Source organism: Acomys minous (assembly GCF_964271855.1).
Source record: "Acomys minous genome assembly, chromosome: 12".
NCBI classification, from domain to species: Eukaryota; Metazoa; Chordata; class Mammalia; order Rodentia; family Muridae; genus Acomys; species Acomys minous.
The window spans coordinates 73,885,147-73,912,104 of record NC_140493.1 but is presented as its reverse complement, the minus strand read 5'-3'; the positions used below and the strand labels follow the sequence as shown (position 1 = coordinate 73,912,104).

General features: G+C 50.2%; 1 protein-coding gene across 3 annotated transcripts in view; it reads left to right on the top strand.

The window, feature by feature from the left end:
* Nucleotides 1-19,703, top strand: part of ASIC2 (acid sensing ion channel subunit 2) — a 1,061,758-nt gene extending 1,042,055 nt beyond the window's left edge. For 2 of the 3 annotated variants that reach the window (XM_084750432.1, XM_084750430.1), the window contains exons 4-10: nt 3,398-3,548; nt 5,796-5,852; nt 7,543-7,696; nt 10,930-11,021; nt 14,700-14,779; nt 16,531-16,599; nt 18,706-19,703. In XM_084750432.1, the coding sequence (XP_084606558.1) occupies nt 3,398-3,548; nt 5,796-5,852; nt 7,543-7,696; nt 10,930-11,021; nt 14,700-14,779; nt 16,531-16,599; nt 18,706-18,807 (705 nt within the window). In that variant the 3' untranslated portion in view covers nt 18,808-19,703. The remainder of the gene's footprint in view (nt 1-3,397; nt 3,549-5,795; nt 5,853-7,542; nt 7,697-10,929; nt 11,022-14,699; nt 14,780-16,530; nt 16,600-18,705) is intronic. The other variant, XM_084750431.1, reaches the window with a different exon arrangement.
* The last annotated feature ends 7,255 nt before the right edge of the window (nt 19,704-26,958 follow it).

Sequence of the window (26,958 nt, the reverse complement as noted above, 5' to 3'; positions counted from 1 at the left end):
ATACACATAAAATAAATGAATCTAAAAAATTTAATTCATGTAGTTATGCACTGAACTTGGTCTATTTTATTGTATATAAATTATGCATTCATAAAGTTGGTTTTTAAAAGCAGGAAAAAAATAGACACCATTAAGGAAAAATAAAACCCAGACTATGAAGAGAAGCTGTGTATGTCACATTTGACTCAGACCTTGAATTCTGATCATTCTTCCAAAGAATTCATACTTCTCCATAATAAAGGCAAAAAAAATGAGCAAGCTTTTTTTTTTTTTTTTTTTTTTTTTTTTTTTTTTTTTTTGGTTTTTCAAGACAAGGTTTCTCTGTGTAGCCTTGGCTGTCCTGGACTCACTTTGTAGACCAGGCTGGCCTCAAATTCACAGTGGTCCACCTGCCTCTGCCTCCTGCGTGCTGGGATTAAAGGCGTGCGCCACCATGCCCAGCAATGGGTGCTTTCTTTCTTTTTTTTTTTTTTTTTAGTGGACTCTTTCTTAAAAGGAAAATCTTTCTTGAAAGACTCTAACACATGTCACAAAAAGTAATATATGAATAACTGATGAACACATACAGTTGTGCTCAAAATCATCAGTCATTGGGGAACTATTAAACACAAACACCAAGCTGGTACAGCTGAGCCCCGACAAAAACGACTAAAAACAATGAGGAGATGAAGTCAAGAGCTAGCAAGAGCTAGCGTGGCTGTGGGGAGAGTTCAGTCGTCTTTCCCTCCTAGGGGAAGTGAGGCAGTGGAGGGCTGAGAGGATGGCTCAGCAGGGAACGGCACCTGCCACCAAGCCCGACAGCTTGAGTTTGAGCCCTGCGAGATTCCCTCTGATCGCCACGCGTTCACATGGCATGGACACCTCAACACAGACACCCACTCGCGATAAATAATAAATGAATGTTTAAAAATGGTAGAACCACTTTAGACCAGAGTTGGGCCATTTCTGATACAATTATGCTTATAACTAATTTATGAGTGAGAATCAGCTGTTCCACTCCTGGCTATTCACTCAAGAGAAACTAAAAATGCCTTCAAAGTGAATCATAAATAAATACTCAGCTGAGCACGGTCACACGTGACTGTGATCTAGTACTTGGGAGACAGAGGCAGGGCAATTTGGAGGTCAAGAGCATCCTTGGCTGCACCACAAGTTTGAGGTCAGCCTGTGCTATATGAGACCTTGCCTATACACGAAGTAATTAAATAAATATTCACAAAGCCTTTTTCATAATTACCAAAATCTAGGATCAATCCAACCGTCCACCATCAGAAGAATAGATAAATAAACCGGGATGTGTTTATATGCTAAAGAATTCAGCAGGAGCGCCAGGTGCACCCCCTTGTGGAGAAAACACAAAACCATCTTTTTTTTTTTTTTTTTTTTTTTTGAGTGAAAAGAAGCAGGCAAAAAAGAGTGCATGGGTGGGGGGGAATCTGTCAATTATCTATTTGAAATTTGACATTGAACTTGAATTTGAAAATTGAACAATCTATTTGTAATTTATAAATTTTAAAAGAAGCCAGTCAGACAGTGGTAACAGAATTCATGAGAGTGGTGGTGGAACATCACTGGGAAGAGAAAAGATTTGGATTTCTCTTTCTTTCTTTCTTTCTTTTTTTTGTTTTTGTTTTTTTTTTGTTTTTTTGTTTTGTTTTGGTTTGGTTTGGTTTGGTTTGTTTTGGTTTGGTTTCGTTTTGGGGGGGGGTTTTGTTTTTTTGTTTTGTTTTTGTTTTTGTTTTGTTTTTTTTGTTGTTGTTGTTGTTTTGTTTTTGTTTTTGAAACAGGGTTTCTCTGTGTAACCTTGGCTGTCTTAGACTTGCTTTGTACACCAGGCTGGCCTCAAACTCATAGCAATCTGCTTGCCTCTGCCTCCCAAGTGCTGGGATTAAAGGCCCATGCCCAGCTCTATGAACTGGATTTCTATAGGGATAAATATGTCACATGTCTTGGTTGATGCAGCGTTTGCATGGGTGAATGGCACACATTTGACAGAACTCACGCTGTACACTTAAGATTTTTAGTGTAGCCAGTATGGTGCCTCATGAGTTTAATCGCAGACTCAGGAGGCAGAGGCTGGCAGATCTCTGTAAATTCGAGGCCAGCATGGACTACAAAGTGAGTTCCAGGACATCCAGAGCTTTCTCAATAAAAAAAAAAAAAGAAAAAAGAAAGGAGCCCCTCAAAAAAAATATTTGGGGTGTGTGTGTGTGTGTGTGTGTGTGTGTGTGTGTGTGTGTGTACACGCGCTCGTCTGCCTGACTGAGCATGGAGGATCAGAGTTCACCCTCAGGTGTCACCCTTGACGTCCACTTTGTTTGAGGCAGGGTCTCGTGTTGCTTCTCCACCGTGCGTACCACGCTCGCTGGGCATCAAGCTTCTGGGTCTTCTCGCGTTTCCACTTTCCATCCATCATGGTAGCACGGGAGCGTGTGCTGCCACCGTGACAGACCTTACTCAGGTTCCAAGGATCCGAGTTCACGTCCTCACTGAGTAAAGCAAAGCCTTTTACTCAGTGAGCTATTTCCCCAGCCCCAGATATGTACATTTTACTGTTTTCCTTATTCTTCCTTCTTAAAAGGAAAGCTGGAAAGAGTTTTCCTGGGCTTAGTAAGAATAGCAAAGTGCCCCACGGCCGTTCCTTCTCTCACCATCGCTCTCCCCATCACAATACAATACAGTACAATAGATCCTAGAAAATGCATGGTTACTGCACCTCTGAAGATAAGAGTGCCATTGTCTCCCGCGGCATGGTCAGGATCATAAATAACTGGCTGTACCCAGAAGCAGTCACTTGATCTTCTTCTGTGACTTAGCTGCTAGATCTGGGTCTAGGGTTCCAGTTTTCCCAGCCAGCAGGGTAGACTTTTGATGGGTGATTCCAAGCGCCACAAGATGACATTGATGTTAAAAAGACACAGCTTCAGTAACAGGCTCCAAGGACAGGGCTGGAAGCAATGGCTCAGCTGTGAAGAGTACTTGCTGTTCTCATGGAGGACCACAGTTCAACTCCCAGCACCCACATGGTGGCTCACAATCACCTGTAACCCCAGGCTCTCGGAGATCCAGTGCCTTTTCCTGGCCTCTACAGATGCATGCGTGCACACATGTTCATACTCACAGACAGCACACATGGGCACACACACAAAAGAAATCTTTAATAGAAAGACTAAGGAGAACGAAATTCCACGAAAACCAACAAACACAAGGCGGGAAAACTCATACGGGAGCCAGATAGTGATGGTCCAGAAAGCCAGTGGGGTTTAGATTGCTGAAGATGCTCAATTGCTTTACTCGCTGACTGGACAGGGAGACCAACAGTGCCACCAAGTCCATGGATGCTGAGCGAGCATCCTCAGCCAGGCTGACCTCGTCCTCCTTCGTGTCTGCCTTACAGCTCACTTATCTGCCCCCACCATGGGGAGAGTGCCGGTCCTCGGAGATGGGGCTCGACTTCTTTCCTGTTTACAGCATCACCGCCTGTCGGATTGACTGTGAGACCCGCTACATCGTAGAGAACTGCAACTGCCGCATGGTCCATATGCCAGGTGGGTGTCAGAGCCGCCGCAGGACCTTTGCGGTTTCCCGCCCCGGGGGTTTCCCACCCCAGGGGTTTCCCACCCCGACGGGAAAGGCCTAAGATGCTTCCGGAGGATGCAAGGGGATGCTGTTCTAGGGAGACAGTGGTACCTGACAACCAAGGGGGTAGGTAGATCTACTCCATCTGGCGATCGTGGCGGCATCCTGGTGCGCAATAGTATCCAGATGCGTGCATCACCTCCATCTCAGTGTTCCATACGCTTGCCCAGTTGTCTGCTGCTCTTGCCTCCCGGCCTCAGCGTCCAGATAATAGGATGCTCAAGATCCACACATCCTGCTAATGTGTCTGTTCCAACACCCAGATGTCTGTGGCTTTCACCCAGATGTTTCCCTTCTTGCATCCAAATGTCTAGCACTCTTTCGAGTGCGGCACAAGTCTATTAGTGAGCAAATAAATGTGCCTGTGCCGGCACTTCTGTTGTCAGACTAATAACGCTGGTTGCCACCTCATTAGAGGCAGCCAGCATGTCAGAGGCAGGAGTGTGGAGTGTGGTGTGGGCGGCGGGAGAGTGGTGGCGAGGAGGGGGAAGTGGAGCTGTAGCCGTGGACCTTTCGCTTCTATTTCCAACTTCTTCATTCGCTGTGTGGGCTGGTCCACATTACTAACCCTCTCGAATCTTTTCACTGCTTTTTTTTTAATGCCCTGAAAACTACAAAAGTCAGTGGCGGTTATATTATATTAATGCATGAGGAGGTAGAAGTAAAAAAAAAAATTTTTTTTTTCTGCTGAAGACCTACTATGTGCTCTTCTGTGCTTATGTCCTGCACTCTTTCAGCTTATATAACAGGATCCTTGTGGCGGTGGCTTAGTTCATCGCCCATTGTTTTTGTTGTGACAACTCTCAAGCGAGCGTCCTCTTATGACTGAATCCTGAGTTACTTCACTAGTGATCGGTAATGATCTTAGTGGGTCAAGATTAGAATTGCTGATCTTTAAAACTGCCTCTTCCCAAAGAGACATTGACAACACTATTGAGGTCTAGTCACCCTGGGTCTTGAAATCAGCTTCACTTCCATGGCTGGGGTCAGAGGTAGCTCTCAGGGAAGACACAGAGAAGGGCTTGTAGAAGCTACAAAGCCATTGGATTGTCCCCAGGATCCTCCAGGAAAGAACACGACTCTCCCTATACCAGTGACGCCTGGGCTGACTGAACACCTACGAAAGTGCAAGAGGATAAATGTGTGTTGTTTTAAATAATGACAATAAAATTGCCTATGAGCTTCCCGGAAGACAGGGCAAAATGCAAACCACATCACTTAGCATGTTATTATTGGGAGGGGACTTGGCATCAGCTCTTCAGTACTGAAAAAAGATGTTGGGAGGGGATGTTCTAAAAAGACATTTATGATGGACCTTGACTGAATGTTTCACACACTTAGGGGCAGGAAGACGGCCGGGGGTGGGGGTGGGGAATAAGACAACCAAGAACAACAACAAAAAAGAGGTCTTAGAGTTCTGCAGAGTTCCCGGAGAGAAAGACCTGGCATCAGTAAGTGCTCAGACTGAACCACCAGCCATTAGCTTTTTTCCATAAAGCCTGAGCCAGAGGCCGGCAGACAAAGTGAGGTTGCAATTGTTTCATTCATGACATGATCCCTGCTGTCTCAACTGCGTGAGAGCCGTGAGGAGGCACAGATCCACCCCTGGTTGCTTGTGGCAGTGTGGTACACTGTGAGAGCCGTGAGGAGGCACAGATCCACCCCTGGTTGCTTGTGGCAATGTGGTATGCTGAGAAAAAGCAGCCTCAGAACAGCCCAGATCCCTACTCCAACCCTACCTTACCACCAGCAGCTCGCTGTCTGGAAAGCCGGACACTGAGGCCCACGTTTTTTCTACTTGGTAGCCTAGCACAAGGGTTCAAGGAGACCACATGGACTTAGAAGAAACCTCCTCGCACCCCACCCTGTCTTGTCTTGTCCCCAGTGTTCTGGACAAGTTGGCCCATCATCCACCAAAGCCACCAGAAGAGGGCCAGGCAGGTCTCATGAACTCCTCCTCCTCAGAGAGCAGGTCACGGGTCACCTTCAGATCTGAGGACACTGAACAGTGGCATCCACCAGACTGTCCCCGGAAGACAGCTTATCCTTGTGGGGTTGGAAGTCACTCACTGCCTGGGCCAGGGAGGTGCCACTGGCATGCATGGCTCCGCCCACGTGGTTGATACTCTTTCTCTGTTTGCTTTCCTTTCCTGTAGGGGATGCCCCTTTCTGCACTCCTGAGCAGCACAAGGAGTGTGCAGAGCCCGCCCTCGGTCAGTACTGGGGGTCAGTACTGGGGGACGGAGGGAGTGGGGGAGGGGGCGGCGAAGTGAAGATCGTGGGGTCATCTGGTAGGGACACAGAGTCACCCCTGGAAAAGGGAGCAGGGGAGCGATGAGCACAGAGAAGCTCTGCAGGATGGAGTAGCTGCCAGAAGCTGGAGAGAAAGGAGAAAAGGAAGTGATGAAGGTGGTTGAGGGCCGTAAGGGGGAGAGAAGGAGGCACAGAGGTGGTGATGGAAGAGAAGTGGGGGCTGCTGGCTCACCTGAAAGAGCTTGGTGAAGCCAACACACACAGAGAGAAGGGGAGGGAGGAAGGGAGGGAGAGAGACAGACAGACAGACAGACAGACAGAGAGTTCATAGGAAAGCAGCGCGTCTTTTCTCATTCTCTGAGCCCAAGGGAGAGGAAACAGCAGAGAAGAAAGGTCCTCTTCCATTCCATGTGTGCAAACACAAGCCCTTCGGAACCGCACACTAAGCTGCCGCTGGCACCTCCTCACCTCTCCCCTACTCTGCTCCTCTCATGGCCTCCAGAGCAGTTGAGGGCTAAAACAACTGCTGGCTCCCCTTCTGGAAAGCCAGGAGGGAGGGAAAGCACACAGACGTGTGAGCTGCGGTAGCCCAGCAGCTATCCTGCCGTCTACCTCTCCTCTCTGCAGCTCCAGGAAAAGGCAGACAGAACTGTAAACAGTGCTCGCTCCAGTTCCTTTAGCAGCTGAGCTTGGTTGAGCACTAAGTGAAGGCAAAGCTGGCCTCCTGCACTAGATGGTCCGAGAAGGGGGAAGGGGTGGGTGGTTTACAATGTTTGCCAAGTCTTTCTATGGAATAAAAATGACAAAACCAAACGAAGGAGACAGAGGGGCCAGGCAGAACAAAAGAGGAGGAAGGGAGGGAGGGAGGGAGAGGAAAGGGCTGAAGGAACAATCATTCTTGCTAATGATAAGGAAACTTTTGAACCTTTGCAATTAAGTATCAAGGCTATTGCAACAGGGCAGAGAGGGTTCATCTCAGCATGTAGCAGACAGCCAGGGACTCCTCACCCGCAAGCACTGTGAAGGCTCGGGAGATGAAAAAGTAAGGAGGACATGTCCCGGAAGGGGGAGAATTGCTACTCACAGGACTGGGGGTCTTCCTGGAAGCAGGCCAGGGTGATGGAGTACCAAGGTGAGAATTCTCTCTAGGCTACCTTAAACAGGCTTCTTGCCAAAGGCAGGCTGAGCAGTGAAGCAGCGACTCTCAAGGGCCAGGCTAAAGTTTGGTCGAAAGGAGGAGTCTGTCTGTCTGAGGGCAGCAATGCCTTCTACCACCTTCTCTGGTTGGATTGGAAGGGAGAGTTGAGTTGCCAAGAGAGGGGCTCCAGGGAAAAAGGATGGAAGGCTCTTCCCTGTGCAGGCGCAGCAGGCAGAGGGTGGGAAGAAAGCCCTGAGAACGGGAGGGCCAGGCTTCTCTTGGAAAAGAGGCAATGGGTCAATCGTTTTGAAAGTGACAGAGGACAGTAACACCAAGCAGAGAGAAAAACAAAGCTCAAGGCACAACGCCGCCTCAGCAGTTCCTTATTCCAGATTCATGGGCCCCAGCTTCTTCTCCCAGCTTGCCTCCTCACATCTAGGATCCAGGTACGCTGGGCCGGAGATGCTCGCCCCCACCCATGCCTGCCTGAGACCTTCTGCTTTCTCCTCTAGGTCTGCTGGCGGAAAAGGACAGCAATTACTGTCTCTGCAGGACCCCCTGCAACCTGACCCGCTACAACAAAGAGCTCTCCATGGTGAAGATCCCCAGCAAGACGTCAGCCAAGTACCTGGAGAAGAAATTTAACAAGTCAGAAAAATATATCTCGTAAGTTTGGTGGGAAGTGGGGAGAAAGTGGGGAGGGGGCATGCAGAAAGAGACAAAAGGCAAGCCGGTTAGCTCAATTCAGCAAACATTAATTGAGCGCCTGCTGTGTGCCCAGCTCAGAAGACAAAGCCACAAAGAGCTTGCGGCCTCCCTGGGGAGATAAGTGCAGGATTGAATGGCACACAGGGTAGTGACATCTGGGGACAATGTTGGCTGTAATTGAGATATGCAGACGTGAAGGAAAAACCATGGCTGACTGCAGGTTGCTCAGGGGTGAGGTTCAGGGGAAACTTGACCTTTCTAAAGAATATATAATTCTCTGGGTGGGTCTTGAGCCCCTGTTCCCTCTTCTGGGGACACTTTTCCTGCCACTCTGCCTAGCTGGTTCCTGGTGGTACCTGTCTCCATTGGAATAACATTGCCTTAGAAAGTTCGATTGCTATCTCTCCCTTTTTACTTTCCTCCCCGGGCACCATGGTGCTTTCCACGTGCTGCAGCATGTGACTTACAGTTAAATAAGTGGTTCCTTCAGGAAAGGAGCTGACACAACGATCCTTCAAGATTCAGGCTTGTGGGGCAGCATGGGAATGGAGAGATGGTTCAGCCATTGAGGGTGCCTGTTGCTCTTTCTGGGGGATTAAAGTTCAGATCCCAGCACCTGTACCAAGCAGCTCAGAAATGTCTGTAACTCCAGCTCCAAGGGGTCTGATGCCCTCTTCTGGCCACTGTTGGCACACACACACACACACACACACACACACACACACACACACACACACACACAGATGCACATATACACCGAGACACATACGCACACATTTTTTTTAATGTTGAGTGAAAAGAAAAGAAAAGGAAAGGAAAGGAAAAGGAAAAGAGTTGGGTTTATCAAGAGAAGGATCCAAGACCATGATGAGGCTTTGCGTGGGAGAGTATTATAAAGAAACAACAGAGTGTCAAAAACCATGTGCTGGTGCCTTAAAGGGAAAGAGAGGCTTCCACTGGCAAGTATTAAAGTGAGAGTAAGAAGAATAAGAGAGAGCCACCAGGAAAGAGGTGGGTGGCAGGGGCTGCAGAGGGACCCAGAAAATAAGGCCTTCAGATGAATCCAAAACAAACAAACAAACAAAAAACCCAAAACAAAACAAAACAAAAAAAACAGGGGTGGGGCGGCGGCGGCATTAACTGACTTTTGTAGGTTTTCAGGAACTGAAAAGAACTTTATAATATGCGACTTAGTTTGGGATGGCATATGTGACAAACAGCATAGTGGCGCCAGCATCCATCCATAAATGAAGATCTGTCAGCTACAGCACAGGCAGCTTAATGTTCCATCCCAGCCCTGACGATATGGGCAGGAGGACGCGGCCTGGTTTCTTCAGGCTGATTTCTTGGGGTCTGGTCTCTTAAGAGACTTAAGCAGACAGCCCCCCTGCCCCTGTTATGCCAAGCCCACCTTTATGCTGCCCTGCACACTGGTCACAGCGGGAGGCTCCCTCATGCCAGCAGCTCCTCCTTGCTTTTTGCTCTCTACCAAATACCGCTGATGTTTCTGGTTCAGACCGGGGACACCAAAAAAACAAAAAAAACAAAAAAAAAAAAAAACCTTGTTATGGGGTAAATGAACATGAGACAGTGGCCTGGTGGGGGCTTAGGACCGAGTTGGCACAGGGCATATTAGAGATGAAGGGAAAGTTGGACATGACACAGGTCATACAGGATGAGCTAAGGGTGAGTGGGGGTTATGTAAGTAGTTAGGAGGAGGCAGTTTGACGCATGTCTGTTTAGCAAAACAACAGCACTGGATTCTCTGGGGGTGGGGGCTAACGCTGTAATCTCCCCAACCATGGGCTTTTGAGAAGGTTTACAGTAGCAAATAAAAGACTTCCTCTTGTGGAGCAGGCCTCAAATGCAATCATAGGGCAGTTGGTTACCCTCAAACTTCCATACCACCTTGCACCAGTGGGTATATCTTCCCCTGACTGGTTAGTGTTGTATCTCACTGGGTCCACAGCTGGGCTTAGACAATGGATAACTTCTGTGCCTCGGCGCCTTGAAAGCGGGCCAGCAAGGAGGAGCCTCCAGCTCAGTTCCTTTCCATCCTCTATCCCCTGTCACCAAGCTATGGGTGATGTCCTTACCATTCGGTCTTACTACCTAGTTTGGGTAGGCAACCAAGAGCAATGACAGTAGCCTGTGTCAAGTCTGTGCTCTTGAACTCTGCTCCCCAGCAGAACATTCTGGAATAATAAGAGTCTACTACAACTGTGGCGCCCGATTTGGTAACCACTGGCCGGGCATGGCTGTGGAGCATCTGCAGTGTAGTTTGTATGAATAAGAAGCAGAAGTGTGATCATCTTTAATTTGAATCAATGTAACAGTTTCAGTGAGAGACCCTCCAGGTGGCAGGCAGGGAGGAAGCCAGGTGAGGGAAAGAGAGCCTATTGGTTGCTATGAAGGTTCCACCGTGTGGAAAGACACTTGCGTCTTTCTCTTGCAGCCATTCTCCCATTCCAGGACGGCCGCCAGGCCCCTTCCTGAGATGACCTCTGCTGAACAGATTCAAAACAAGTGGCATGGAGGTCACGCCAAGCCCCGCAGAAAGAGACTAGAATGTAGGAAACGCCAGGCCCTGCTGCTTAGCAGGCATTGCCCAAGTAGGAATGAGTCTCGCTGCCAAGATGTGTCTGGTTAACACACCTGCCTGCTGGAGAGGCACAGGAGGAGCCCGGGGCTCTTGCCAGGAACTCCCCAGCTAGGCCCAGGCCTGCTCCCCACATCTCTCCCCAGCTCTGGCAAAAGATGGAGCAATGCCAGGTCAGGGCCTCCCACCCCAAGAGGCTTTTGTTAGGCATCTCAGGAGGAAAAAAACAAAACAAAACAAAAAACGAGGACTCGCAGGAATGGATCATAACTGATTAGGTGTTCAGCAGGGGGCAGGCACCCGAAAGGAGGCCAGTCTAGTCAGGAGACTCATTTGCAAGCTAAGAACCAAGCAGGCCCTGGGGTCCAGGCCTGACTCCCAGAAAGGACACCAAGACAGAGTGGCGTGGAGGTAGAGACAAACAGGGACACACACACAGCAGATAGCAACCTCTGGTTCTAGACTTCTGCCTTAGGGCAGCTCCCTGGGCCTCCCCTTCCCCCACCGTCCCCAGGAAAAGCTACACTAGCCAGCTGGTCCCACAAATGCTGCGGGTTCTAGCCACACGTGGCGCTCAATTTTCTCTCTGCAGAGAGAACATCCTTGTTCTGGATATATTTTTTGAAGCGCTCAATTACGAGACAATTGAACAGAAGAAGGCGTATGAAGTTGCTGCCTTACTTGGTGAGTTGTAACGTCTGTCACATAAATTTCCACGTCTCTTGAGGAGGGATGGGGGTAGGGAGGTGGGCGGAAGGCAGCAGACAGCCATGAGGAGGCAAACTTTTTAATGTCCTAACTGCTCTCTCTGTGTGTGCTTGCTGTGCTAGAGGTTATAGGTCCAGTTCAACAGTCAGCCCAGGCCTGAGACTCCCCTGTGGAGTGAGGACTGGACACAGAGGTCTCCCAGAGCCTCTGCAGGCCTGCCCGCTAGGATTCCATAGTCTCCACCTCCAGGTTGGATCAGCAACCCAGGGCCTGAACGCTGGCAGAAGTACAGAAGGAGAAGATGCTCAGCTTGGGTGGTCACCAGGCATCCAAACTGTCAGGCTCCCTGACGGAGTCAGGACAGCAATGCACTGAGAAGCTGTGTGCTGTCCCCTGGACCCAGAGGCCTTTCTCAAACAGGAAAGAAGAGCTGATCCCTCCAGAGGGCCACCAGCCTGACCGCCACTCCCACACAAGTTTACATTGGCTTCCCTGGTCCTGATGGAACATAATTTACACGAGGAATTAAGTTCAGCCCTGCCCTGGGCCATTTGGACACTCATATTCTGGTCAAGGGACCAGGCCTCAACGTGTGCCACCTCCTCCTACCCACTGGATAGAAAGGACCCAGAGCCTAGGAGTAATGACTGTTGTCCCGGAGACGGGAACTAAGTGACAGTAGCATCCTGGGAGGGGCAGGTTCCACCTCAAAGTAGAGAAGGGAGGGTGGGCTTTGGAGCCAAGGAATTCTGAAGGCCAGCTGAGAGGAGACAAAGGGCTCCCCTTGCTGAGCCTGGGGATTCTGTAAAACAGAATCCCTACCACCCACTGTGTCAGTCTGACTTTTCATAACTGAAAATGCCTGAGCAAAACAACTTAAAGAGGGGAAGGCCTTGCCTGGGCTTGGGGTTTCAGGGTTTTCAGTCCAGTGTGCGGGAACACGATGGAATAGAGCAGCTAGCGTCATGGCAGCCAGAAAATAGGGAGAAGAAGAGAGGGGAGGGAAGGACGGTGTGTGTGTGTGTGTGTGTGTGTGTGTGTGTGTGTGTGTGTGTGTATGTGTGTACACGCACACACACGCACGTCTGTGCCAGCAGACTCTCCTTTTTCCCTTTTCCCTTTCTATTCCACCCAGGCCTCCAGCCCATTGGGTGGTGCCTGCCATAGAGCTGTTCCCTCCTGGTTAATCATCTTTAAATGTCCTTAACAACCCACCCACAGCTGTGCTTTACCAATCTCTAGGTGCTTCTCAGTCTAGTCAAGTTGACAGTGGAGATGAGCCATCGTCCCAACTTCTCTGTGGCAGTCAGCTCAGATCACGTCCATCCACTAGCCCTTTGTGGCACCTGGAGAGTCACCATGCCAGAACCCCAGCCCCATCTGTGCGACCAGGGCCATCTGTGGCACCTGGAGAGTCACCATGCCAGAACCCAGCCCCATCTGTGCGACCAGGGCCATCTGTGGCACCTGGAATAGTCCCCATGCCAGAACCCCAGCCCCATCTGTGCGACCAGGGCCATCTGTGGCACCTGGAGAGTCACCATGCCAGAACCCCAGCTCCATCTGTGCGACCAGGGCCATCTGTGGCACCTGGAATAGTCACCATGCCAGAACCCCAGCCCCATCTGTGCGACCAGGGCCATCTGTGGCACCTGGAGAGTCACCATGCCAGAACCCCAGCCCCATCTGTGCGACCAGGGCCATCTGTGGCACCTGGAATAGTCACCATGCCAGAACCCCAGCCCCATCTGTGTGACCAGGGCCATCTGTGGCACCTGGAGAGTCACCATGCCAGAACCCCAGCCCCATCTGTGCGACCAGGGCCATCTGTGGCACCTGGAATAGTCACCATGCCAGAACCCAGCCCCATCTGTGTGACCAGGGCCATCTGTGGCACCTGGAGAGTCACCATGCCAGAACCCAGCCCCATCTGTATGACCAGCGCCATGCGAGCCTCTCTATACTCCGTCGCGGAGGATAAGGACAAAGCCTTTGTTCAGTGCCAACTGCATTGAGGTAGCTGTCACTTAGGCCTCAGAGGTTATTGCGGTAAAGGCCCTGAGCCACAGAGCACAGGCCAAGCCTCTCACTGCCCCCTGGAAGGTCTGACTGCTGTTTCCCCTGTCCTTTCCAAAGAGGACCAAGCTTGCGTGTGCTTGCACCCCTGCTTGTTCAAGTTCTCTTCCTCCCTCCCTTCTTCCCTCCCTCTCTCCCTCTGTCTCCCTCTCTCCCTCTTTCCCAATCTCTATCTCTGTCTATCACAGAGAGACAGACAGACAGACAGACAGACAGACAGACAGACAGACAGACAGAGCAAAAAGGGTCCAGGCTTTGAATCTGTCATGTCTGCATTTGATATAAGGATGAGCTGGTTCCCAGCATCTTGATCCCACCCTGAATAGCCTGTGCGGACATGGTGCGGCCATCTGTGCCTCCTGTGAGGGAAGCGTGTGCCACACACAAACCTTCAGCCATCAGGCCCTGGTTCAGTCTTCTCTCACTACTACCCCATACACACACACCACTCAGCATCCCCATGTTAACACACACAACATGCACACTGAAACCAACCTGCAGATCCATGTACCCATGATGCTCCAGAACCAACACACACACACACGCACGCGCGCACACACACACACACACCTACACAGCCCCGTGTTCCACTGCATAGCTTCAGAGGCACATCCATGCACACTGCCAACCTAGGCAGACACATTTCATGCCTATATGCCCACATACCCATTACGTACACCTACACGGTACACACAAGAACACACTCCCATACTTACACAATGCTCACACATGCTATGCACACTCAGGCACACTCCAGCCGTATTTATCACACACACGTACACGTGGGCCCATTCTGTGTGCCTAGACAGAGATATGCACTCACATAAAACAAGCAACAGTCAGACAGGCTGTCTACACACATTCTGCACCCTGTCTATACTAACTGCATTCCAGTTGGGCTGTACCTCAGTGCAAATGCACACCTCGTACCTGACATACTCATACAGACATACACACCGCCCGGTACGCTTCCACTAGAACAACAAGGCTGGAAAGGAACAAAAGGAAGCCATCTTGAGCCCAGGGAGGTAGGGTTATCACGTACAGCTGAACAAATTAGCAGGGCTATTCCACACAGGTGACTAAGGAGATGGGGCCATTATATTCAGCTGAGCAAGGAGGCAGGTTCCGCTCCTCTCAGTAGGAGCAGTCTTCAGGCCCTAAACACCTGGGGGAGAAAGCTGTGGTGGACATTTTCTGCACACACTATCAATATTGACACACAGCCCAGAGGCAGGCATCGCCATCCCTCTGAGCCTCACCCAGGAAAGGCTTTGTCACTCCCTTGAGGCAGTGGCACCAAAGCTCTTGACATGGCAGTGCCCCACTCCGGCAATACACATTCACTATACTGGCCCATGAACCTCGTCGCTGAGTGACCAGCTCCAACCCTGCTGGCTCTCAGAGCCGAGTGAGGTGAAGGTGGGCCTGTCAGAGGACTGGCCCTCCCGTGGCCAGGCCCAGGCTTTCCTTGGAGAAGGCACACTCGAGAGCTCCGGCTTCTGCGTTCATCATCTCTTCCCCGCTACCTGGATCTGTGTGTAAACCTGATCTCTGCTCTTTTCCCTTCCTCTGCAGGTGACATTGGTGGCCAGATGGGATTGTTTATCGGTGCTAGCATCCTTACAATACTAGAGCTCTTTGATTATATTTATGAGGTACGATCTGGGGTTACCCTTGGGGAAGTGACCAAATGGGGGAACACCCAGACTCAAATCCAAGCACGGTGGAGGGGAAGGCACCACTCCACCTACAGGAAGCCACTTCTCCTAGGCACAGGGCAGGAGGCTTAAGGAGAGGTGGTTGTGAAAGAAATGTCATCCCTGCTCCTCTCTTTGGACCTGACCTATGCTACAGAGAGGGAGTCGGGGGGGATGAGAAGAGGCCAGATTGTGCAGAGGCCAGCCCTGAGTCCCTTCCACAGTGGAACCAGGGCAAGGTTTCATATCCTGGGTGAGTCCACACCTATACACAACACAACACACACCCAGCATAGTGCATGCACATGCATCACACACACACACACACACACACACACACACACACACTACAGTTAGGTATAAATATACCACAGATATGCCATATGCATTTACACACACACACACACACACACACACACACACACACACACACACACATTCACAGATCTGCATACCACACATACCACACTCAGGGGTATACACCACCCACAAACCTATCCTCTGGTTGGCGTGTCTTCTAAGTACTATCTTTCATGGCCTAGCCAACCCTCAGGAGGGAGCATATCCCAGGCATCCTCATCAATCCCCAGAGAGGAGATCACAGTGCCTACCAACCACTTCTGCCACTCACAGTCTGGGGAGATGTAACCTTAAAGGTACCTGGGGCCATCTTTCTGAAAGACTCTCAAACAGAGGCCCGGGAGGGAGCACATCACTTCTTACAAGTTCCTAACCCCAGGTAAGAGTAAGCCTGCCTGGATTACTCTGCTCAGGGTTAATCTGGGCAGAAAGCTGGGCTTGGCCAGCTGCCTAAAGAGCAGCTGAGTTGGTGGGCTAAGCTACCTATGAATGGGTCCGTGCCAGCACCGCCCCACCTCCAGTGATCACTTGGAGACCTCCACGTCCGTCCCTGGCCACAGATGGGCAGTTCACACCAGGCTGGGGGTGCCTGCCTGAAACACGTGGTGGTCCTACAGCACCCCTACACTGCACAGTGCCTCCAGACCCTGATTCTCAGGCCCTTTGTTGTGTTTCCCTGGGAAGGCAAAATACTCTGAGCAGTCACTTCTTCGGTAGAGCAGCCCAAGAGACTCATGTCTCTCAGAATGATGACTACAAACCAAATAAGGCCACATTCTTAATCTGCCCTATCTATTAATTCCTGTGAAAGGTAACACAAAGTGAACGGCGCGTTGAGCCACATTAGATAGGATATTTAAGAATTACCCTTAATTGCTACAAATAAAGTGCTGTGACCTTGGGAGTGCCCTCACCTTGTGGAAGTAGCAGCCCTTGAAAGTGATCAGTGAAGCTAGGTATGGTGGGATGTATCTGTCACCCCAACGCTGGGGCAGGAGGATGGTGAACTTGGGGCCCACCTGAGCTATGTAGTTGAGAAGCAGACCCCAGGATGTTCCCTAGGACCCATGGAGATATGAGTGTACTATCACCTTTACCTTATTTACTGGAGAAAGCCGTCCACACAGCGAGGAGGAGCTCTCCCCCCCGCCCTCCTCAAAGCTCTGTTTGGAGCAACAAAAACCACTTGGAGGCCAAAAGGCAAGCTGGAGAGAGTGAGGGCCCCAAGAGCCGTCTACCTGGCACAGCTCTTGCCGTGGTCTGTACAGCCGCAGCCCACACAGCCACTGCCCTTAGGATGGGGATTCGGCCTTCGGCCCTGACTGTCCACATCTTGTCTTTCCTTACAGCTGATCAAAGAGAAGCTTTTAGACCTGCTTGGCAAAGAAGAGGAGGAAGGGAGCCATGATGAGAACATGGTAAGAACAGCTGTCCGTGGGCCAGCTGTGCAGGCCGTGTGAACAGAGACGGGGGGGGGGGGGGGGGGCCGGCAGGAAGGACCTGAGTCTCTGCATGTGTTTCCGTGGCCTGTGACACCCTCTCAGGCACCAAATCCCAAGGACACCTCCAGCTGGGCCACATCCCAAAACTCAGCGACTCAGCAATGAACGGAGCTGACCCCAAGAGGTGTTTCTAAGGGTGGCTCCTTCTTCGGACCACAGGGCTGCTCCCCTCCCCCCCCTCCCCTAGCCCCTCCCCCACTCCTACAACAGAGTTTCTATGTATATCTACTTCCATGTTCCCTAAGGGTGGGAAATGCACAATTGTCACTGTCCTCCATCCATGGGAAGGGGACACAGAGGCAATAGTACACAATACAGCTGGTGACTACCGTATTCTGGCTACAGGGTGGGCACCGCCCGTTCTGTGTGTCCACCTGGGTCTTGTCACCGTAGCCACCGTAGATGAAGGTCTGCCTTTATCTTCTTTTTTCCTTTGATGCCACTGAGGCCCAGAGGCCAGAGTCACATGCTTTTGAGTGTGGGGGCTATAAACGGCTTTCTCCAGTAAATAAGCTAAAGATGGTAGTACTCCCACATCTCCAGGGAACATCCTGGGGTCTCCTTCTGCTGCCTCTAACCGCTGCCTTCTCCTTGTAGCCAGAGGCAGCACTCTTCCCTTTCATGCCGGTCCATCATTCTTTTTTACATGACTCCTCCCAGGTTGACTGAGAGAGGTATCTCAGTACTGCACCCCAAACTAGCCTTGCGAGAAGCATGCTTGAGCAGCCACTGCCTCCAAAAAAAAAAAAACATTTATTAGTCCCAAATGGACCCCAGCCCTTTCTGTGAGGCTCCCATTTCTATTCCAGATACTGTCCCATTACACCGCTCCCAGGCAAGAAGCCTGGCGTTGAGTTTCTGGACTCCTAAAGCCTCTGCCGAACAGAAGGCAAGAGGAAACAGCAAAGAGGCAAAGAGCCTAGGCTCTGCCCTCAGTCGTCTTGGCCACCGCCTAGGTCCTCTGAGTCCTAGCTGTGTGCCTGGGGGAAGTTCCTTAACCTCCCTAAGCATCTGCATAAGAGCAGAAAGCCTCAGAGGGGCCTCTCAGGGTCAAGAGACACAGTGCTCGAATTTCATGGACAGCTAGTGCTCCAAAAGCCATGGCTCCCTCCCTCCTCTAGAAAGTCTCAGAGTTATAGCCGCTCTGTCTCCATCAAATCTCTCTCTCTCTCTCTCTCTCTCTCTCTCTCTCTCCTCTCTCTCTCTCTCTCTCTCTCTCTCTCACACACACACACACACACACACACACACACACCACACACCACACACCACACACCACACACACACACACACACACACACACACACACCACACACCACACAGCACCCTACTCCTCCCACCCAGCCCGCAGCACTGAAGCCCTGACAGAACATCCTGCTTGATGCTCCCTCCTCTCCTGTCATTCTATACACTACAAGCCTGGGAGCTTGGGAAGACGCAGACCATCTCAGGCCCACCCTACTCAGGGACTCTGTTTCCCCAGGGCCAACCTGGAAGCTCTGACCAGCTTCCATCCGACCTTTAAAGATTTCTCTATTTATTATGTATACAATATCCTGCCTGCAAGCCAGAAGAGGACACCAGAACTCATTATAGATGGTTGTGAGCCACCATGTGGTTGCTGGGAATTGAACTCATGACCTTTGGAAGAGCAGTCGGTGCTCTTAACCTCTGAGCCATCTCTCCAGCGCCCCCCCCACCATCATCTGACCTTTAGAGCAGCATTTCTCAGCTCATGGGTCGCAACCCCTTGTGGCGAGGTGGGGGGGCAGGGGTCACATATCCTGCACATCAGATACTTTCATTACAACTCATAACAGTAGCAAAATTACAGTTATGAAGTAGCAGTGAAATAATTTTATGGTTGGGGGTCACCACAACATGAGAAACTGTATGAAAAGGTTGCAGTGTTAGCAAGGTTGAGAAGCACTGGTCTGAAGGCCCCCATCCTGCCTCACAGGACTTTGCAGTAAGTAGGTTTTTCTGAACGCATGACAAGTGCCTCCTTTCTTTTCCCTGCAGAGCACCTGTGACACAATGCCAAACCACTCTGAAACCATCAGCCACACTGTGAATGTGCCCCTGCAGACAGCTCTGGGCACCCTGGAGGAGATTGCCTGCTGACACCTCTCAGGCAACCCAGCACCTCCAAAAACAGACCTTAAAGGCCCAAGACCCAGGACAGGGGACAGCAAGCTCAGGTGGGACAGCCCCTGAATGAGAGAAAGAAGCAAGAGCGACCCACCCCCCATGCACACATTGCGAACTTCTGCCAAACCTCACTCTGGCCACATCTGACATGAACCGTCCCGGGGGCCCTGTCATGTGTCCCTCGTAGGACCGATGATGAGCCACACTCCGGAACTGTCCAAGAACTAACCTGCCATCACATCTCACTGCCAGATGTACAAAGCACCTGCATGCTCAGACTTCTCACGGCGCCACCTCCACGTCTGTCTTGTACATGATCTTTTTCTCCGTGTGATTTCTAAAGCCCACTCTGCGGCCCATGCAGTGGGCCCAGGTTTCAGCCCCAATGTCACCCTGAGCCCAGCTCTGGAGTCGAAACGGCACCATCCAGAAGGAAACCACAGAACTCTCTACGACTTTTGATCCTTGTGTTGTGTGTGAAGGTTCTTAGCCTTGTCCCCAAACTGGCCCACGGGGTTCCCGCACTACAGGTGACCAATGCCAACCTCCTTCCTATCCCAGCACCTGTGGAGGTGGTACAGTGGCCTGGGTGTCCCCCAGTATTTGTCCACAGAGCCACGTCGTTCTCTCCCTGTGACACAACTATGGAGTCTGATTTCTTTATGTTTTGGGTTTTTTGTTTTGTTTTGTTTTGTTTTGTTTGGGGCAGGGGCTGTTTTTGTTCGTCTACTGAAGATGTTTTTGTTTTATGGTCCTCGGTTTTGATGTTCTAAGGTTCGATTTGGGTTTTCCATTTCTTCGGAGTTTATTTATTCGTGCTTCGAACCACAGTCATATTAAAAGCTGGTCTTGTGGAAGTGGCCACATAATCCTGCCTTTTCTCTGCATCAAGGTCTCTGTCCCTGAGGGCCAAGGAAAGCCTCAGACCTGCCAGCCAAAAGCTATGGAGAAGGTTGGCAAGGCTTCACCCACGGTGCTTGCCTTTATAAGATAGATGCACTGTGTATTTCATCCTTTCCTAAGTCACAACTTTGTCAGTTGACTACATGATCCATTAACAGGTCAAAACCTGTGTTCTGCAGGACAGCCAACGGATGTGTTATAAAACAGGGAGAGGCAGAGAAGGCCACCCATGACAGAAACACTTAGCAGAGACCTTCCAGGGCTCCTGTGCTCTGTCTGCGACCCTGGGCCCTCTCAACCCTATCTGTGAGTTCAGGCTAAACAGGGCCCAATGTGGCCTCTCACCACCACCTGACCCTCTGTCAAGCCCAAAGTTGTACCCCCACGAAACTGACCTGCCTTGTCCCTCCAGCGGTCACATTGGCAGCATCTTGTTCCCTGCGGCTCCTAAGAGGGATAGCCAAATGGAACACGAGGCTGAAGGCGCCTTTGCTGCGGCGTGCCCCCCTGTGATGCCTCTGGATGGCAAGTGAGAACTTCTTGCTTTGGCAGAACCACACCACGCTGCTTCCATGGTAACAGTTCCTCTAGGCCGGGGTTTTTATTCCAACCATAAATCCCTACCCCTCCTAACCCAGAGCCTGCCCTAGCTGCAGAGACAGGCCTGAAGGTGGCTCGTGTCTTTACTCCTGTGTGCATATGCATGGGTAGAACAGGCCAGAACAAGGGCTCAGGGTTCTAGTCTCTTTTCTATCTCATTCGCTCCCCTACCTGCTCATCACACAGTGATTTCTCCAGTGTGCTGACCTGAAGAATCTCATAACATAACGAGGCGCTTTGCAGCTGTGGCCCATGATCCTTCTCCTCTCAGTAGCTGATTGTGGTGACACTTTGACCCTCTCTGGGCGTGCTCCCTTGATTGGAGAATGGTTGTAACGTACCTGTGTGAAGGGAAGGTGCAGGGCCAGGTAATGTAAGACCCTGTCAGGTTGCAAGTCCTGTGGTGCCATTCTACCCTCCACCAGATGGAACAAGTTCTACATATACACCTGTCACACAGACGCGCGGCAGGGAGATGGAGGTCACGAAAACAGCAAAGACAGCTGGGAAGGAATCTACTGCAGTGCCCAGCCCCACACTCACATATACCCAAACTCTCTACAGGGGTTTTCCAAACTGTAACAACTCTTGTTTTGGTTTTTTGTTTTTGTTTTGCTTTGTTTTCAAGACAGGGTTTCTCTGCATAGCTTTGGCTGTCCTGGACTCTCTTTGTAGACCAGGCTGGCCTCGAACTCCCAATGATCCGCCTGACTCTGACTCCCTGAGTGCTGGGATTACAGGCGTGCGCCACCGTGCCCGGCTTGTTAACAGTTCTTAAGAATGCAGAGAGGCACAGAAAGCTTCCTGTGCTGCTTTCTATCATGGAAGCAGTAAATCATTAGCACTGTAATGTTGTTTAACACAATGTATCATCTCGCTGTTCTATAAGGTCTGGCACCGGTCTCAGTGGGCTAAGGTAACAGCAATATTGCATCTCTCTCTAGAAGCTTCAGGGGAAGATACACTTCCTTACGTCGTCTGTCCTCTAGAGGCCCACTATGTCCCTTGACTCATGCCCCATCCTACTTCTTTCAAGTTAGCTAAGCTGGTTAAATCTTCTCACATCACATAAGCAGGACCTTCCATAGTCACATCCCCCTCCAGCTCTGCCCTCCTCCCTCTTAAAGGCTCCTTGTGGCTACACTGGGCCCACCAGCAAGTCCAGGACAATCTGCTGTATAGCCAGGTTATTCCCCCTGGCACATCTGCAAAGGCTCTTTTACTCTGTAGGGTCACAAGGGAGCAGGAAGTAAGCATCTTCACGGGCAATCACTCCTGCTATCGGACCACATGGCCTAATGTCCTGATTTTCCAAATGAATAGAGCCAACTGGGCTGGGGGAGAGACTGACCTGGGGTCACCCACAGAATGAGTGGCTGTGCTTAAGACACTCCTCAGCTGTCAGGCTCACAACTCTATTTGTAGACTTACCATGATGACTCAAAGCAAGAAGGGCCAAAAGTGATTTTTTTCCCCAAGACTTTACCAGGCCATAAACGTCTCATGTGAGATAAATTCAGCCCTTGCTTCACCCAACTGGAAGTGTCCCTCTGGTGGCTGGGCTGTCAATGTTGGAAGGACAGAGGTCTGAAGGCTGGCCTCCCAGGAGCTCCAATCAGGGACACGAACACAGTGAAATATCTATTTGGCTCTCTAGGGTCCTGTCTGATGCCTCTGCCTTCTTCCAATTTGACAACTCCATACATTTTTTAAAATTGATACCTGAAGATGCTGTTTGAACTGCTTCCGTGGATTTCCAGCTTCCTTCCAGGAAAAACATAAGGGTGAGGAATCATTTTGTGATGGGACAAAGACACATTTGTATTGCTTTGGGCTGCACACATCTATGAATTTCTTCCTTTTCGGGGGAGTCTGGCTTTGTTCAGTTTTGGGCGAGTCTATGTACTTAATATGTTTAAATGTTTACACACACACACACACACACACACACACTATCCAAGTAAATATCCTAAGAAATGTATATACAGACGATTTCAGAGTGATGATCAGGAGGGGACAGGGGCACAGAGGACACAGTCTAGGCAATGACCGAAGCTGGCACACAGACTTGCCGTTGAGAACAAGGCCATGTCCATACCTCAAGGCTGGATTCTTGGTGCCTTGGAGGCTGAGATAAGCTGACTGATGAGTGGCCCCAGGCCTCACAGATAGAGTCTGCCAGGCGGCTGCAGTCAGTGGAGTGAAAGGAATGGGTTTTTCTGCAGGCATCCGAGCTGTGCCAGGGACTGAGCTGGCTGCACACGGGCTGTTGCCTTGTTGTTTTTGGCAAAGGCACCAGAGCTATTTTATTTTCCTCTCTCCAGCTTGAAGCTATTTTTGTGAATGTTTTAACTGTGAAAATGCCTAGAAAGTAGCTTCAAGCGTGGCGGGAGCACTGATGAAGCCTACTAGAGGCCCCTGAGGGTCTGGCTCCTAGTAAGCTAGAGGTGGCAACGGGAGCCTGCCACCCACAGGTGTGAGCTTGCCAGGCGACACTCTCCTTCCAGGAAGCTTGGCTCAGCTCACCTGAGCAGAGGGACCCAAGGAGAAGCCTGGTGGCCACTTCCTTCCCAGACACTCAGGGACTTCCACTCCAGGAACGTGCAGGTTCAGAGAGGCCAAAGAATTCCCTCTGCAGGAGCATTCAGCCAGCCCAGATCCACATGCAGCGGGGCCATCCCCATATTGTATGAAGCAAGTTTTCTGGCAGAGGTGGAGGAAGGAACTGGGGGTGTGGGGAGGTGGGGGGTATGGGGTGGAGGTGGGAGGTGGAGGTGGGATGGTGAGGGGAACGGGGGGGGGGGGGGGCAAGAGGCTAATAGCCAAAACATGAAGAACACAGGTCTACCATTCATTCACCTCAACTGTTGCATACCAAGCATTTGCCCTCAGGAAGTTTATAGTCTGAATGGAAATTCTAACAAATAAATGTACAGATGGACTGGGGTCCCAGTTGAAGGGGCATGAAAGGAGGTGTAAGCCAAATCCGGGAGATTAGAATAGGGAGAATTTAAGGGACGTGACACAGGTCAGGGGAACCCAAGCAAAGACATGAAAGGGGAAGTGAACATGCTCATGCTTGCACGCACGTGCACACACACACACACAGAGAGAGAGAGAGAGAGAGAGAGAGAGAGAGAGAGAGAGAGAGGTCGGTACATGACACTTTCCCCATGGTTTCCTCATTACTTTTGCTTTCTGTAACATTCTGATTCTTCATCTTGTTTGGATCACTGATTGTTTTAGAATAAAGTGAAGCTATGAATTCTCCCTCCCGCCCACTCAGGAGTGATGCTCATGACCATGAGAATAGACATAAAATTTTACATATAATTATAGGATTCTGAGTCCTTGGACTGGTCTGTGACCCTCCATGGGTCCACTGATGCTAGCCGTGGTCTAGAAAGTGCTGACTCGTCTCCTAAAGAGCCCACGCCATTGGTGTTTCCTCTCCCCACATGGCATAATGACTGTTGTTTTTTTCAATTTGCAAGGAGGAAAAAAAAAGATGGGATTTGATCAATTTCAATTTTTTTCCTTAATTTTTTTTTTTAAACCTTTGACACCTGCTGCAGCCTGTGAGGGAGCACGTTCTCACAGATGGCAAAGTGAGTGAGTGAACAGAAAATGAATAGGCACAGGAAAACTCAGGAACGCGATTTCATAAAAATTATTTTATGCCTGTGGAGATTCTGAGGGCTGGGGAGACCTGCATAACATGAACAGCAAGCATAGCACCTGCTTTCCAGGTGTGCTCACAATTTGGTTGCCAAAGGAGGGAAATAAGTCCATGGCATTCTTGGGTGACCATTGAGCCTTCAGCCATGTCCTGACTTGAATTTCTTTTTTTTTTTTTTTTTTTTTTTTTTTTTTTTTTTTTTGAGACAGTGTTTCTCTTCTGTGTAGCTTTGGCTGCCCCAGAACTCACTCTGTAGACCAGGCTGGCCTCAAACTCACAGAGATCCGCCTGCCTCTAGGATTAAAGGTGTGTGCCACCACTGCCCAGCTTCATTTTAGTAGAGTTTCTATTGCTTTGACAAGGCATCATGACCCAAAGCAACTTGGGTAGGAAAGAGTTCCTTTCGCCTTACATGTCCCAATTATAGTCCACCATAGGAAGTCAGAGCAGGAACCTGGAGGCCGGAGCTGATGCAGAGACCACAGAGGTGTGCTGCTTACTGACTTGCCCTTTACTGCTTGTTCTACCTGCTTTCTTGTAGAAGCCAGGACCACCAGCTGAGGAGTGACAACTGCTCCCACCACTTCAGTCGTTAGTCAAGACAATACCTTCACAGGCTTGCCTAAAGGCCAGTTTTATAGATGTATTTTTCTCAGTCGTGGTTCCCTCTTCTCAGATAGCTCTGGCTTGCGTCAAGTTGACATAATTAGCCAGCACAGATGAGATGCTTGTTTGATTGATCAAAGCTCCACGCCCTGAGGACAAACACCTGTGGATGGTGTGGGAGGCGGGATTTAGATGCCTGCGCTCCTTGAAGATCTCTGTGCCGCATTCATTTGCCCAACTTACCACTCTCGTGGGCTGTTTGTCTTTAAAATAATTCCAGCTTTTGCGGTGTCCTTTCAGAGGGAATTACATCCAACTTGAACGTGACACAGAATCTTTGCTGGGCATCCACTCTTACCCAGCTCCAATAGACTCGAGACAGCGAGAAAGCAGCTGACATCAGTACCCTGAGTTCACCACGTCATACGCATTTTCTGTGGGCCTACTATGTGCCAGGTACTGTGCCAGGTCCTGGGGGTCCCTACACTAAGAGAATTCTTTTTAAATTTTTCATACAATATATTTTGACTATGCTCTTTTTTTTTTTCCTCCTCCAACTCCTCTCAGAGCATCCCCACTGTGGATCCAACTTCATGCTCCTTCAACTGCACGAGTTGTATCATGTCAGCTGAGCTTTGGAACTTTACCTTTCTTCCTTTCTTTCTTTTTTTGTTTTTTTGGTTTTTTTGTTTGTTTGTTTGTTTGTTTGTTTGTTTTTTCCCAGACGAGGTTTCTCTGTGTAACCTTGGCTGTCCTGGACTTGCTTTGTAGACCAGGCTGGCCTCGAACTCACAGCGATCCATCTTCCTCTGCCTCCCCCGCAGAGTGCTGAGATTACAGGTGTGCGCCACCGCGCCTGGCTTCTAGACCTTTTCAAAGGGTGGAGTTTCTTCTGAAAATGAGGATGGCCCCTCCTCTGTTGACTAAGGGGACTCTAAGGCAAACTCTGGGAAATTCCCCTGTGGTGCCTGACCTTTTTAAGGCAGAAAAGACAGACATCCCATCCCACATATGCTGGCTCTGTCGAGATTGGTGATGGCTGAAGCGGCAGAGGATTCTTGGCCACACACCAGCTGGTGAGAAGAGGGTGTTCTGGTTTCAGTGTCTGGCCAAGCAAAGGGCAGGAGGTGGTAGCACACACAACACCACTCAAGGATCTCAGGGAATGCAGAGTTTTATCTGAGCAGAGGCCACCTTCCAGGTCTCAGAGTGTTCACTGTGCCATCTGCCAAAGAAGGGCATCGGCAAAGCCTAGGAGAGCCGCCAGGAGCCATGCCTCTGACCTGCACTTACAGATAGGGGACAGCTAACCCAGCATCCCCCCGAGCATGGCTTCATTCTTTGGTTAATGACAAAGAAAACCCTGCTTCAAATCTGTCTCCTAGAGCCATTCTAGCCTGGAATGGAGACACCGAACATGGTACTCCCCCCGCTTACCCCCCATCCATAGAAACCTCTGCCACTTCAGCCAAACTCATTTTCCTCCCTCTCTTCATACCCTCTCCTCTCCTCTCCCCCCCCCCCCCAATCTCAGCAAATAGTGAAAGGGACACAGTGCAGGTCTCCAGGCAGGCAGTGCCTGAAGGCACCCCACTGGTCCCCCAAGGCAGCTGGAGCTTGGTCCACCCAAAGCTCAGGAAAGCACACAGGGGACATTTCGTGAGTCTGACTGTACCAAGCAATGTGATGGTCACTTCTCTGCCTGTAGCATTCAGGGTGACCAATTAGTTCTTCTAGCCCCAAAGGAATGCTGAACTTCCCGACACGAGTGACTGGTAGGCACTCATTTGATGTTTGCTGGTGTCAGTTGATGCTCACATACCAGTTGGGCCTTCAGCAGGTTCACCTATTTGTTGGGTAATCTGTTCGGCTGTTCTACACGCTGGACACAAAAGAAACACACAAAGTCTCTGTTTTCTTTGCGCTTTATAATCTAGTAAAAGAGACTCTGTGTGTGTGTGTGTGTGTGTGTGTGTGTGTGTGTGTGTGTGTGTCTGTGTGTCTGTGTGTGTGTGTGTGTCTGTGTGTCTGTGTGTCTGTGTGTCTGTGTGTCTGTGTCTGTAGATGTGTTTTCAGATGTGCATGAAATCATGGCTGACAGAGAGACCTGATAAAGTAGTGACAAGGACAGTGAGGTGCCTCCTTCAGTTCCGGTTGTCAGAGATCCACTCTGAGAAGGTGAGATTAAGGGAAGTCCTGACTGAAGAAAGGATAAATCAGTAAAAAAGAAAGAAAGAAAGAAAGAAAAAAAGAAAGAAAGAAGCCTGATGCAATGGCCTTCCTGGGAGCTGCAAAGGCCCTCCTGTGGCTTGTTGCATCCAAAGCATAGAGTCAGT